Source organism: Daucus carota, chromosome 3 (assembly GCF_001625215.2).
Source record: "Daucus carota subsp. sativus chromosome 3, DH1 v3.0, whole genome shotgun sequence".
Classification (NCBI taxonomy): domain Eukaryota; kingdom Viridiplantae; phylum Streptophyta; class Magnoliopsida; order Apiales; family Apiaceae; genus Daucus; species Daucus carota.
Genome location: NC_030383.2, coordinates 662,917 through 676,584, shown reverse-complemented (window position 1 = coordinate 676,584; position 13,668 = coordinate 662,917). Strand labels below are relative to the sequence as shown.

The 13,668-nt window shown below is 34.7% G+C and overlaps 2 protein-coding genes across 29 annotated transcripts; one reads left to right on the top strand and one right to left on the bottom strand.

Moving 5' to 3' along the window:
- The first annotated feature begins 456 nt into the window (after positions 1 to 456).
- On the top strand, positions 457 to 5,295 carry LOC108211985 (uncharacterized methyltransferase At1g78140, chloroplastic). The gene is made up of 7 exons (XM_017383719.2): positions 457 to 590; positions 763 to 903; positions 1,849 to 1,933; positions 2,076 to 2,269; positions 2,388 to 2,499; positions 3,577 to 3,684; positions 4,809 to 5,295. Exons 2-7 carry the CDS (start codon positions 878 to 880, stop codon positions 4,947 to 4,949), a joined length of 666 nt encoding a protein of 221 aa, XP_017239208.2. The 5' UTR covers positions 457 to 590; positions 763 to 877; the 3' UTR covers positions 4,950 to 5,295.
- A 3,876-nt stretch (positions 5,296 to 9,171) lies between these two features.
- On the bottom strand, positions 9,172 to 13,668 carry LOC108213498 (uncharacterized). 28 transcript variants are annotated; one of them, XM_064090880.1, is made up of 7 exons: positions 13,297 to 13,668; positions 11,389 to 12,891; positions 11,248 to 11,299; positions 10,767 to 10,831; positions 10,522 to 10,563; positions 10,292 to 10,415; positions 9,172 to 9,569 (listed from the first exon to the last, which is right to left on the bottom strand). In XM_064090880.1, exon 2 carries the CDS (start codon positions 12,813 to 12,815, stop codon positions 12,159 to 12,161), a length of 657 nt encoding a protein of 218 aa, XP_063946950.1. In that variant the 5' UTR covers positions 12,816 to 12,891; positions 13,297 to 13,668; the 3' UTR covers positions 9,172 to 9,569; positions 10,292 to 10,415; positions 10,522 to 10,563; positions 10,767 to 10,831; positions 11,248 to 11,299; positions 11,389 to 12,158. The 28 variants fall into 28 exon arrangements, with proteins under 28 accessions (XP_063946950.1, XP_063946951.1, XP_063946953.1 ...); XM_064090881.1 differs by having other exon boundaries at positions 10,785 to 10,831; XM_064090883.1 differs by having other exon boundaries at positions 11,396 to 12,891.

Genomic DNA, 13,668 nt, shown 5'->3' with positions numbered 1-13,668 from the left:
GAATCCATCTCATCATTTACAAATAAAAGCTTCCTAAAAGCAAAGAATCCATCTCGTCATCCGAGAGACATGGCTTCCTAAAAGCTTGCTACCAATAAAAAATCAGTTACAAATGCAGCTGGACAAGGAAAAAAGATAATTATTATTGCATCAGTTTTGATTTGTGGAAATAAATGATAAAAAATTATCATTTTCAATTATTATATAAAATATTCACAATAAATATGCAACATTCGTAAGATGCCTTGTGACGTATGAGGATAATCCGTGTGGCATCAGATATAGCTAATCAGAATTCAAGCAATGATTAATTATGATACATAATTTCTTTCAAGTAGACTGTCTTCAGTACACTTTTTTAATGTTTTCCTAAATTCTCCTAATGTTCGTGTATGCTATCTGTTGTTGTATATATTATTTATTTATAGAATTGTTGTTAGAATCAAGTTTATTCTTATGCCTTTTTGCTTCTGTTCATATACCTAGGCTCTCGTTCCTGATGAAAATAAAGTCACCACCAATAAAAACATATTAGCTTGTCCTATATGTTATGAGCCATTTGATTCAAGTGGCGCTACACAATTCTCTGTGTAAGTTATTAGTTCTAGTGTTACAGCATGATCTTTTTTTTTTACACTTTAGTCCAGCAATTCTCTGCATATTTTGTGTTAGTTATTTGCAACAGATAATCAAGTGTATCTTTAACTTCTTTTGTAACAGATATTTTGTGTTTAGTCCTGTAATTTGATAAATCTGCTACAGGAACACGGCAGCACAGTCTAGTTTTCAGTGTTGCACCTGTCGGAAGGATTACTTTGGAAACGAAACACATCTTAACTTAACTGTATCTAGCGGATCAAATGCCTATGACGAATCTATGCCAGCCTCTACAGAAATTTTTAGGTAAATATTTTTGAAGTATTTCTCGTTCTCAAAGCCTTAAAATCAATAGAACACTGTAACTACTTTGATGAGATAAGTAAATAGTTTGAATTAAGAGAATATATAGGATTCTCCAGAAAATATATTAATATTTGATCATTGATTTTGTTTCCAACTGAAATTTAAATTTGTGTTAAAAAGAATAAGAAGTTTAGGACGCCACGGAAGTAATAAAACCTTACCCACTATTATAAAACAATGTCAACAAAAATTTCATGGCAAATGAAATTAACTTTTTGAAAAATTAATACTTTTGCGATAAACTTGCAGAGTAACAATGGAAGTGATTGTGATTTCCTGGTGGCACTATGTTTGATTGAGCTATGCTTTTGGAAAGTAGGTTTAAGTAGGTTTGACTGCTTATAAATGGTCCGGGAGCACACTAATGGTTGATATCAAATATGCACATGTCTACTTCTGAAATTACTTATAATGCGAACAGTGGTGCATTTACATAAAAATTGTATTAAGTGTTGGAGTATTAGTTCGAATTTAGTCTGTCATTCAATATTTTTTATTGCACTTTGTGCCCAGAAATTGTTTTTTGATATCTTGGACATGCAATTTATATTATATTTGAGTGTTCATGGATGGGTTCTGAGTTCATACCTGCTCAAGCTTTATCATGATGTACATTGTTAACCCCCCCTTCTTAAACATTATTAAAGGAGTAAGACTATGTTTGGAGATGCTAGCTTAAGCGATCTTAGTGATACTGATAGGTGATTCAATGCCTAATTAGTTTCTGGATCCGGGTTGTCCATTTGTTGTCATTTAGATAATTTGACTCTTAAAGGGACCGATGCATTGTATTTCAAATGAAATTCTTTAAAATGATACGATATTGCCATGATATAGTCACTGCATTTTTTCTGATATCTGACTGCCTTTGCATGTTTTTACTAGAACACCAGTTGTGTCGTTTCTGTATGAACGGGGATGGCGACAAACATTTTCAGTGCTGGGTGGTTTCCCAGGTGCGGAAAAAGAGGTAACTGCAAATTTCTATACAACCAGGGTGGAACAACTTAGAAAGGAATTGATACAGGGCAACTCTATTTCTAAGAATTGTCACTAGGCTTAACTTAATTGACAATATTAAGCTGGTAATCAGATATTATTGATAATTGCAGTTTGAGATGATGAAAGGTTACCTTAAGCCGGTCCTAGGTGGAAATATTATTGATGCTAGTTGTGGCAGTGGGATGTTCTCACGGCTTTTTGCCAAAAGTGGACTATTCTCCCTTGTCGTCGCTTTGGACTTCTCAGAGAACATGTTGCAAGAGTGTTTCAAATTCATTAAGGAGGAGGAAAACTTCCCAACAGAGTACACACTGACCCGAATCTAGTTTTATTGGTGCAGATACATTCACCAATTGTGAATATAATTTTTGCATGAATTTTATCTTCATACATTTAATATGGTCTAATATTTCTGTTTGTAGAAACTTAATATTGGTCAGAGCTGATATCTCCAGACTTCCATTTGCCACAAGTTCTGTTGATGCTGTGCATGCTGGTGCTGCTTTGCATTGTTGGCCTTCACCTTCAGCAGCTGTAAGAATTATGATATTTCTGTTATTTCTTTTGTTAGGCTTATAGGTAGTGCTGGTACTGAGAACAGTAGTACTAACTAAGGCATCATTTTCAAGCAATGGTTAATGCTTTCTACACATAATATGGGGGGGGGGGGGGGGGGGGGGGGGGGGGGGGGCTTAGAAGTGCTTATAAGTCTAAGCAAGTTGCAAGTTCCTGGATGTGGTACCTTATTCGCGACTTATAAGTTGGCAGGAGATGAGTTATTCCAAAACCGTTCTTACCAGATTACTGGATCGGTTGCAGATTTACAGTGATATCTTGATCTGTTGTGCTCTTCACCTGTATTGTTAGGGATTCAAAAACTTAATTGTTTGTTAATCTGGTTCCCCTGCAAAACCCTTTTCCTAAATACATATTTATATGAAGTAATTTCTTTATGAATGCTTTTGGCACCTATGGTTTGGTCAAAATGTAATTCTAGAAATCCCCGTAAAGCTCCTGTCTTTCACTATTTGCCACCTCCAGGATGGCTTCATTTTAGTTTGACCTGTAAAATAAGTTTATCTTTCTGTCCTTAGGCTTAAGAGTCCATTTCGATTTATGATTATAGTGAGATACGGAGTGAAGTTATGTACCTTAAGAGCAGAATGTAGGAACTGGATACATAACAAGAAGCAGTAATAGGAGGGCATTAGAAGATGTTGAGCATTCTGCAGCTGATGGAAGACGAACCATCAGATGACAGCTGCTGGAAAAGCGTATAATCACAGGAATTTTGAGAATTGGTTCAGGATACAGCCCTAAAAGAGGGTGCTAATAAGGCTGTTACTCTGTCATGGACTCATGGTCCTCAAAATTTAACTTGTTACTTCTTTGAATCTTTTTGAATAGCAGAGTCGCTGTGATCTTTGTGTTTATGACCACGTCTTACGTCCCCTGACATATCAAGTATCCGTTTCCAAATTAAATGTACATTGACAAGTTTCCTTCTTTAGAAAAGTCCAACCCAAAGTAATGACTACTAGTTGTAATGATTATCTACTACATTTATTTCTGGGTACCTGTTCTCTATAAACTGATAGCTACCTGTTTCAGGTTGCTGAAGTAAGCCGAGTTTTACGTCCTGGGGGAGTGTTTGTTGCAACCACTTACATACTTGATGGCCTTTACTCATTGATTCCTTTGTTGGGTTCTGTACGTCAGGTAACTTCTTTGTTTCATATTTAGAGCATGTTTGTGGTCAGTGCGATTAGCTGTTTTGAATAACTTCATATATAAGAACTACTCATCACTTTTTGCCCATTAAGATTAGGAAATCGTAATTAGTAAAAATGATAAATATGATTAAGTACTAAATAGTGCCAAATCATAATTAGTAAAAATGATAAATATGAATGAATCATGTAAGTACTAAATAGTGTTATAAAACATGGTGTTACTCAAGTATGAGTCTGATATAGTAGTGTACATCAGGTTGCACAAACACTGATCATAAGAAATTCTAGTAAGCAGGTTCACAGACGATCTACTTCTGAAAGTGACTAAAGGCAAATCAACTACACTGAGCAATATCGTTATGTGTTGGTAAAGTGTATGATAATTGTTTGATTTAAATCAGCTCGACTATACTAAAACATCCAAGAAAATCTGTAGTGGTTGGCACTCTAAATCGTCATTAATTGTAGTTTTAAATTATCTCACGAATAATCATTTTTGCCTAATATTTATCTAGCGTGTTAGTGAACAAATATTTTAGTCACATTTGGTCTCACAAGAAGTTGTCACCCTTGTTGTAAGTATGTCAAAAGCTGTCACCTTGCAGCTCCGTTAATAAGAATGTCATGCCACATGGCAGTTGATACGCCTTGCTGGAAACGCTCTCTGGGTCATCAAGTGACTTTTTGAACTAAAACATGACTGAAGTCTGAGCTCTTGATTGATTTCTTTCTTATAAAGTTAACCATTTAGACTTTAACCCTTATAGTCTAGACTGTATCGTGATCTGTTCAATATTATTTTAATAGGGTAAATTATTTCAAATTTTCTCTTCCTAGTGATCTGAATTGTTTAATGCACTGGATACAGAATGAAAAGGCCCAAATCTCTATTGAATGTGTGAATGCATTGTGTAATATTAGTGCCAATCATGGTTACTGCCGAAGCTGAGTTTTATTTGCTAGCAAATGTGTTCAAAATCAACGTTTGGAAAAAATATTTCGAACAGCAGTAGTGTACCATTAAGTTCTTACTTCCTCCACAAGTGCCATGTAAAATAAGGTTCTATGTCGTTTATTTTATGTGTTAACTGATAGAAAATCTCATTGCAGGTCATTGGAGAAGTCTCAGGCAGCCACATATTTCTATCAGAGGCTGAACTTAAAGATCTTTGCACAGCTTGTGGGCTAATTGATTTCACCGTTGTTCGAAATAGGCGTTTTGTAATGATTTCTGCTAGAAAGCCTACCTAATCCATCTGGCTCCTGCTCTGAATCTGGCAGGATCGAAACTTTGAGGAGTTTACTTGAAAATCTTTGCATAACCAAATCAGCGTTGTATAGCTGCTCTTTAAATCCTTGCCAAAAGGGCGTCAAGATCTTGCTCGTCCGGGTAATGCAATGTCACACTTGTACAGCATTAGCTTAACCAATGTCAAGTATTATTTTCCATGTACATCATATTAGGCAAGGGGTTCATGCCTAAATCATATGATTGGTAAAGAAAACACGCTGTACATTGTTGTATATTCAAAAGATTAAGCTTGTATATCATTAGTAATGGCGAAAGAGTCTCGTTTATGTGAGAAGATTCAGTGAAGCTCATGCTATGATGGTTTTACAGTTTTTAACTTTTTATCTGAAGTGTGACATTATTAGTAGTGCAAAACTTTTGCTAGCTAAACATAAACATTTTCAATTCCAGTTTGTCTCAACTTATAAGTAACTCGGTTCACAAGAGTGCTAACTTGTGGGCCTCTGATTGGTGAACACCTATAAAAGACCGACATGATTGAGTGCGTCATTGTCCATCTACATATTATTCCCACACCATCAGTCTGCTTTTGAAGCCCACAATCTTTTATTCTTCTGTCCACTCAATCTTACCTGGGCTGGGCCATATATTGTTCAGACTAACCAACAAATCCACTAGATGAATCAACATGTCTACTCGACTTATTGTATCTTGTCAATAGTTGTCCATGACCCTAATGTATTATGACACATCAGAGCAAGTCCAAAAGGTGCCTATATCATGTCCTAAGTTATTATTTAAGACATTTGATGGAAAAATTTGATCCAATAATGTCCTAATGATGCCTTAGAGCAAGTCCAACAGTGCCCTATAATGGTGTCCTAAGTTAAATTTTAAGTCATTTGACGTAAAGATGTAATCCAACAGTGTCCTAGTGGTGCCTTAAAACACTAGGACACACTACATGTGCCTTATTTATAAGGCACTACCACACTTGTCCTAAACCATTTTAATCCATAAAATATTCACTCTCTCTCTCTCTTTCCACACCTTTTCATACTTGACTTATATATAGTTGTATTCAAATATATTAATATTTTAATATTAAGACATGAAGATAAGGCATATTGTTGGAGTAGATGTATGTGTATAGTGTCCTAAATCACTAGGACATTATATTTTATTATATATATAGGGCTTCTACTAAGACACTGTTGGACTTGCTCTTATATCACTAGGACACGCTCCTCAAGCCCTATTTTTGAGGCACATGTCTCTTTACTCTATTTCATATTTTATTATAAATTCTTATCAATACACTCTTTCTCTCTTTACTCTTATATTATGCTTTAATGATGAAAGAGAGTTTTTAATAATAGAATATTAAACATCTTGTGAGAATAAGGCACATTGTTGGAGTTCAAGCTAGTAAAATATGTCTTAAATTACTAGGACATGATATTTTATATTATATTTAGAGCTTGAATTAAGACACTCTTGGACATGCTCTTAGACTCTTAGTGATTTATTTATGCCAGACATTTTGGGCCCGAAAAGTTAACACAGTAGATTTTATTACGATGTTTTAAAAATTTCCAATTTATTAAACACGCCTGTTAGTTTCATTTCACGATTTCTACAATCATGTTTATTATATATAATCAACACAATTGACCCATTTTATATGGATTTAAATCCTTCAACTCTTTTTGATATATTCGAATTTCCGCACTCTGATAAACGGAGGGAGATATTTGCTATGTCAAGAATAGATGCATATACAATCAAATTTAGCCAGATTCGACTGCAAGCAGAAAATTTTAAAGGATAATATAACTTAACAATCAAATAGGGTTAATAGGCAAAAAGATCACTGAACTCATGGCCAACTTGCAATTTGGTCACTGAACTCAAAAAGTTTGCAAATGGATCACAAAACTAGATTTAACTTGCAGTCAACTCACTGAACTAATAAAAGGTTGCATTTAGGTCACAGCGCCGTTAAATATGAGTTGACTTTAACGGAATCCGTTAAAAAAATAAAAAAAATCGGTTTTTTAAAAAATTATTAAAACTTAAAAAAATCTGAAAATTTTGAAAAAACTTTAAAAAATATGAAAAAATGTAAAAACTTTAAAAAAAATCCAAAAATTTTGAAAAAATTTAAAAAATCTCGAAACTCAAAAAATATACCTAATATTTGAAATTAAAAAAATTTCAGAATTTTTTCTAAATTTCCATTTTTTTTTGAAGTTTTAAAATTTCAAAAAATTTAGAATTTTTTGAAGTTCTTAGATTTTTTCCATATTTTTATAAACTTACATATTTTTTTAAAATTTTCAGATTTTTTTTAAGTTTTCAAAATTTTTCAAAAAAAAATGAAATTTCATATTTGTTTTCAAAGTTTTTTATTATTATTTTTTATATTTTTTAACGGATTCCGTTAAAGTCAACTCAACTTAACGGCGCTGTGACCTAAATGCAACCTTTTATTAGTTCAGTGAGTTGACTGCAAGTTAAATCTAGTTCTGTGATCCATTTGCAAACTTTTTGAGTTCAGTAACCCAATTGCAAGTTGACCATGAGTTCAGTGATCTTTTTGCCTATTAACCCCAATCAAATATGATACTCTAAGAGCATCTCCAATGGTGCTCTTAAGTCACTCTTCAAAATATAATATAATATATGGCTCCTAGTGAGTTAAGACGTTGAAAAAGATTTCAACTCCAATGCTCCTCTTTATACTTGCTCCTTATTCATATTTTATTCATATAAAAGAGAGAGAAAAGTAAAAAGAGAGAATTGTTGGGAGTAAAGTTGGAGGGAAACCAATATTGGGGCCGTTTGGCTGAGCTTAAAATAAGTGCTTCTTGCTTAAAATAAGTGCTTCTTGCTTAAAATAAATAAGTGGAGTAGAAGTTAGAAGTCAGACAAGACTTATAAGTGATTAAAGTGTTTGGCAAATAAGCAGAAGTCCTGAAACAAAAGCTAGCATTCCTAGCTTTTTATAAGTGCTTCTTGACTTATTACACAAACAGTACGAAATAAGTGCTTCCAACTTATAAGTCCAGAAGTCGGCTTAAAAGCCGTAGCCAAACACCACCATTATATTCATGAAAAAGAAGTTAAGAGCTCTTACATGCTCTTTAAAAGAGAGGAGAGATGTTAAACTCTTAACTTTTTAAAGAGCTTCTAGGAGCCCATTGGAGCTCTAATTCTTGCATTGCTCTTTAAATTTGAAGTTAAGAGCTCATTTAGAGAGCCCCTTGGAGATGCTCTTAGATCATAAACTTGACAACCTAATAGAGCGGCGATGAGGACTCACTAACCACTCTTAAATAATACAACCATACCATCATGATCATTATATATCCTCATAGCAACTAATCAATTCTTTGTTGCTTCAAGCATAAAAAAAATAATTAAAAAAACTAATCATAACAGCAAATCCATCATGAAACCGATCAATACGACCCTTTCTCACCTTGATCAAGTTGTACATTAGGCGCATTGAAGGATCGAAAGTGTTCCACGTCATCGTCGAGGACCGGAGCATTCCTGGAACTTTCCTGCGAGGTATTAGCCTCCTGAGGTTGAAGCAAGGACTGGTAATTCAGCATTGTGTTTCCTTGCATGTTGAGCATGTTTTGTTGTGATTGGTGGTAGCTACTTTGCGTTGTGATATTAGGCATTGAGTTATTGTAAATGTGAGGAGGTTTCTGAGGTGAGGGGCGCAGAGGGTAGATTAGGGAGGACTGATCTGCTCACTACGCCATATATGGCCTACAACAACATCAAAAAAATGATGCCATAACCCCAAAATATGTTGCAATAGCCCGAAAAAGGGCTATTGCAACATAAAATTTAAGTTGCTTTTTTCGATGTTGTCCTAGGCCTCTACTGCAACATTATGGTCACCTACTGCAACATGAGGTTTTATGTTACAATAGCCATGCTACTGCAACATCTAACTACCCTATTGCAACTGAAATTTTATGTTACGTTAGACCTTCTGATTGCAAAAAAAAAGTGGGACCCACGTGTGGGCCACCTGGGTGCCACGTGTCAGTCCAGTGGCTGCCACGTGTCTCTACCAAGTGGAGACACGTGTCAGCCCTATGTTTGGACACCTGTTTGTTAGTCACATGTTAGCAACATTTTTTATTATGCAACTGCAACATATATATGTGCTACTGCAACATTAAATACAACTTTTCAACATTTTACTATATGAGCTGCAACATTTTATTAATCAAAGGCAACATTATTTACTGAAAGAAATTAAAAATATACTCTTTAAATATTAAACATCCCAAAATTCCAACCAAATCTAAGTTGCTAAAAACCAAAGTAACTACCAAATCAAAGTACATCCTGCTACTCACTACCAGTCAATTGAACAAAATTATAAAGATGTACGTTCTACACTTATATATGCTATAAGTGGATTAATTGGCACACATAGTCTTCGAACGGTGGTAGATCCCAGACTTCTGGCTGCCAGTCCAGCAGTGTGTGAAGAACCATATCAGCAATAGAAAATTGACCAGATTCGCTTTGGAGCAAAGGAGCAACCATAACCTTCATTTCAGCAGCCTCTAGCTGCTTTTACACCAATCCTGTTTAGATGCATAAATATCAATAAGACTATAAGAAAATAAAATATAACAAAGGGAAATTGATAACAACCAGAAGCATCTATATATTTATAATCATAGCGGCCACTAAATATAACAAGAAGAGGAGTTTATATATCAAACTTATGTAGACGGATAAAGAACTTTTAACTCTAAGTAGTTGAAAAATTTATAGTTACTGGGATCTGGTGGAATATGGATGAGCTGAATACACAATTAGTGACCAATGACAGATCAAAACCACATACAACTGATAAAGACTGCATTTAAAATTGCACTTTAATAATATTTAGGCATTCAATTTTAAGTAAAAATGTGCAGGAAGTGCACCGAGTGAAAAATACCTTTTTGTAAGGCCCCTGTAATAGAAATCTCAATTTTTTGAGCCGACAAGTGAAAAGGCGCAAGAAGTGCACCTACTGAAAAAACACTGACGAAATTTCTATATAAAGATAGACCATATCATGCTTAATATATATTGTAATTACAATAAAAGGTAAGCATATACAAAGATAATTTTTCAGAATTTATCAAAGTTTATACCTTTGAATAACTCAAGGTTTTGCAAAGCATCACTATCAAGAGATAATATTGAGGGAATTTCTATATAAAGATAGACCATATCATGCTTAATATATATTGCAATTACAATAAAAGGTAAGCATATACAAAGATAGTTTTTCAGAATTTATCAAACTTTATACCTTTGAATAACTCAAGGTTTTGCAAAGCATCACTATCAAGAGATAATATTGAGGGCAACCCTTTTCCAAGAGGCTGCAATATCCATGAGTTCCACACGTTCATCATCAATCAATTCCATCGACTCTTTAGCAATTTTTCAAGCAGTTGCCCTTTCATTAGCTAATTTTAAAACACAGATAAAATGGAAACACTTAATAAATAAAGGAGGCGTCAAGGAGGTGTCACCTACATATATATTTCCATGCCAGTATGGAGATAATTCTGTATGAACCTGAAGACAAATACAATCTCGATATAAAACTTTAGACATATCAGATGCACTAGAACAGTATTATAAACCCTTATTACATTTGAAGTTAGTTTGTCAATCCAGATTTAGCTTCGTCAGAATTATCAAAATAGTCATAAAGCCACTTTATTGCTACAATTTTGCATTATTTATGGAAATTTATAATTCAAACTCATTCTTGCCACCTCGACAAACACTTGCACCTGAACATGTCCAGGCTACCTTTACATTTCCAAGAAGAGAGACTTCCCTGATTAATTATAAGAATTCACAACAATTAGATTAATTATAAGAAATCAACATTTTACTAAAGACAACTTGCCAAAATATAAAGTACTAATTACACAAAGCCCTGAACTCTGTCCAGAGTACTCGAGACCATAGACTGACTAACAAGGATATAGAGAAGTTAATCCTGGTTTATGATTAACTGGGTAAGTTAATCTGGGTACGTTGCATACTGTTCTAACAAACAATTGTATACACATACCACATAAGAATACATAACATACACATCAATTTAACATAAAAACATACATCAAACTGGAAGATCTGAGGCATTCAATTAAAAATAAAACCAGAGATACGCACCACTCATACACATAATCATAAAACATATACACACCAATAATAAATATATACACAAGAATTGAATAAAAGTAGTACCTTAAAGTAGAAGCTTAAGCTAAGTCCCAACTTATTCAACCCCAAATTAGCACTGGAACAAAGAGATGAAACAAAATTAGTACCAAAACAGAGTGAGTCTCACAAAAACAGAACCAAAAACCAAACACCCCCAATTCAAACATGAAACCCTAGTTTTGTTTGAAGCTCGAATCGGTTCAAGGAGTCCCCATTTCCATTGATCTGTGAAAGTTTAACTCTCAATTGAAGCCAATTGACTTTTATCTACAGCTCAGTTGAAAGAAATCTGAGAGAGAGAGAGAACTGGCTAGATCTAGAAGAGAGGCAAAGAGAAATGTCCAGAGTGGATAGGTAGACATTTTAATTTTTGAGAGTGTGTTTTCACTTCTTCAAATATTAACCCGCCCTCTCAAAAAAAAAAATGTCCGCCTGTCCAAAAACTTAACCCGCCTAAAACCATAATGAAAATTGAAAATTTTACTTTATTTTTATATTTTTTAAAGATAATAGAGTAATAGATTGTATTCGAAAAATTTTTAATCGATAAAAATATCAGTTAATTACTATATCTAGTAATTTATTTAAAATAAATTATTTGTGTTATTTATTTAAAATCAAGTAATAACATATTCTATAAATAATATACTTTACTTTTAAAATTTATTCAATTTTAGTATTATTATTTTATTCTTATGCAAATTTACTACTTTTACTATATTTAATTATTTTAAAGCGATTATATGTAAATTAATCTTTTTTCACAAAGAATTGTGTTTTCATGTTTAATATAATATATTTTATCAATTAATCATTTAAATTTATTATAATTATATTTTATGTGAATATTATTATCAAATTATAAATAATTATTTTACTAATACTCTATGCAACACATATGTTTGGCTATTGCAACATCAAATGGACATAAATGGCTATCGTTGCGGTAGGTATGAATTAGTGCCTCTAATGCAACATAATTTTGCAACACTCGTGTTTACACCATTGCCATAGGCCATATATGGCGTAGTGGCTCTTGCGGCGCTGAAGAGGTCGAGGCGGCGAGAGAAGGCTGAAGTGGCGGTGGAGAAGGGAGCTGCGGGAATGCCAGTGAATTCTTGCACCATTTGTCTGAAGTTGGAGGTGTCTGTGGTGAGGACTGTGGTGGGGGCTCTCCTGGAAGCTCTGGTTCTCTTTTTCGGATTCTTCGATGCATGACTTGAAGGATTATGATCAGGTTGTGGGAGAGAATTTGAGAGTGGATGGTCAAGATTGAGAGATTGTGAGGGTGTGTATGGTGGTTGGGTAGTTTGGTCATTTTGAGGGTTTGAAGACCAAAAGTCTTGAATGTTAGTGGTATTGTAGAGAGTTGAAGTAGATGGTGAGTGTGAAAAGGTGGGGAGAATATTGTTGTTGTTGTTGTAAGGGTCATTGGAGTATAAGAAAGTGGATGGATTGGTGTGAGTTAAGTGGTTTAGAGGGTTTGTTTGAGGATTAAGGAGGTAATTATGATCATGAGGGTGTGAGGAAGAATCATACTCTTCATCTCCACCACTGGAGGACTGCATGCTTCCACTGTTTGCAGAATCCATTGGCTTTGGTGAGAGTGTGTGTGTAAGTGGCCAAATCTTGATGTTATGAAAGTTGAACAAGAGTGGCTAGATGTCCCTGCAGAGACAGAAACTAGATCTTGTAAAATATATTAAACAAAGAAAAAATTATAACTGAAAACCTTGGTGAACTCTTAAGATCAATATGAATGTGTGGGAGAGGAATCGGAGGGGGGGGGAGAGAGAGAAGGGAGAGAGAGGGAGAGGGAGAGAGAGAGAACCTGCAGAGAGAGAGAGAGGGGGGGGAGAGAGATAGAGAGAGAAGGGAGGGAGGGAGAGAGAGAACCTGCAGAGAGAGAGAGAGAGAGGGGGGGGGGAGAGGGAGAGAGAGAGGGAAGGAAGGGAGGGAGAGAGAGAGAACCTGCAGAGAGAGAGGGAGAGAGATAGAGAGAGAAGGGAGGGAGGGAGAGAGAGAACCTGCAGAGAGAGAGAGAGAGAGAGGGAGAGAGAGAGAGAGAGGTACCTGCAGATGGCTACCCTTGGATATGTTGAAGAGAGCAAGATGAATGTAGAATGGAGAGATCAAAGAGAATGGTTTGATGAGTCTTGATGTACATGCATGTATGAACCAAGTTCACAGGTTTAGGGTTTATGAAGACCAACCAATATTATCTTATCTAAGCAAAACTCTAGCTTTCCCATAGAAAAGAGAAAAGAAAGTAAAGCAAATGGATTATGCACTAGATCTCCATTGAAAGAGAGCTAGATGAAGAAATGTACTAGTCGGTTGGTGACAAGTACATGAGAGAGAGAGAGATGGTTGGCAACCAAGTTTTGATGAATAGGAATGTGAAAGGAAGAAAATGATGTATATGTTAAAGGTGGAAAAAATGAA

Coding starts and splice junctions, on each gene's coding strand:
- LOC108211985 (XM_017383719.2), top strand. CDS start 878: ATGCCAGCCTCTACAGAAATTTTTAG. Junction 1,934..2,075: donor TCCCAGGTGCGGAAAAAGAG/GTAACTGCAAAT, acceptor TGATAATTGCAG/TTTGAGATGATGAAAGGTTA. Junction 2,500..3,576: donor GGCCTTCACCTTCAGCAGCT/GTAAGAATTATG, acceptor TACCTGTTTCAG/GTTGCTGAAGTAAGCCGAGT.
- LOC108213498 (XM_064090863.1), bottom strand. CDS start 12,815: ATGGATTCTGCAAACAGTGGAAGCATGCAGTCCTCCAGTGGTGGAGAT.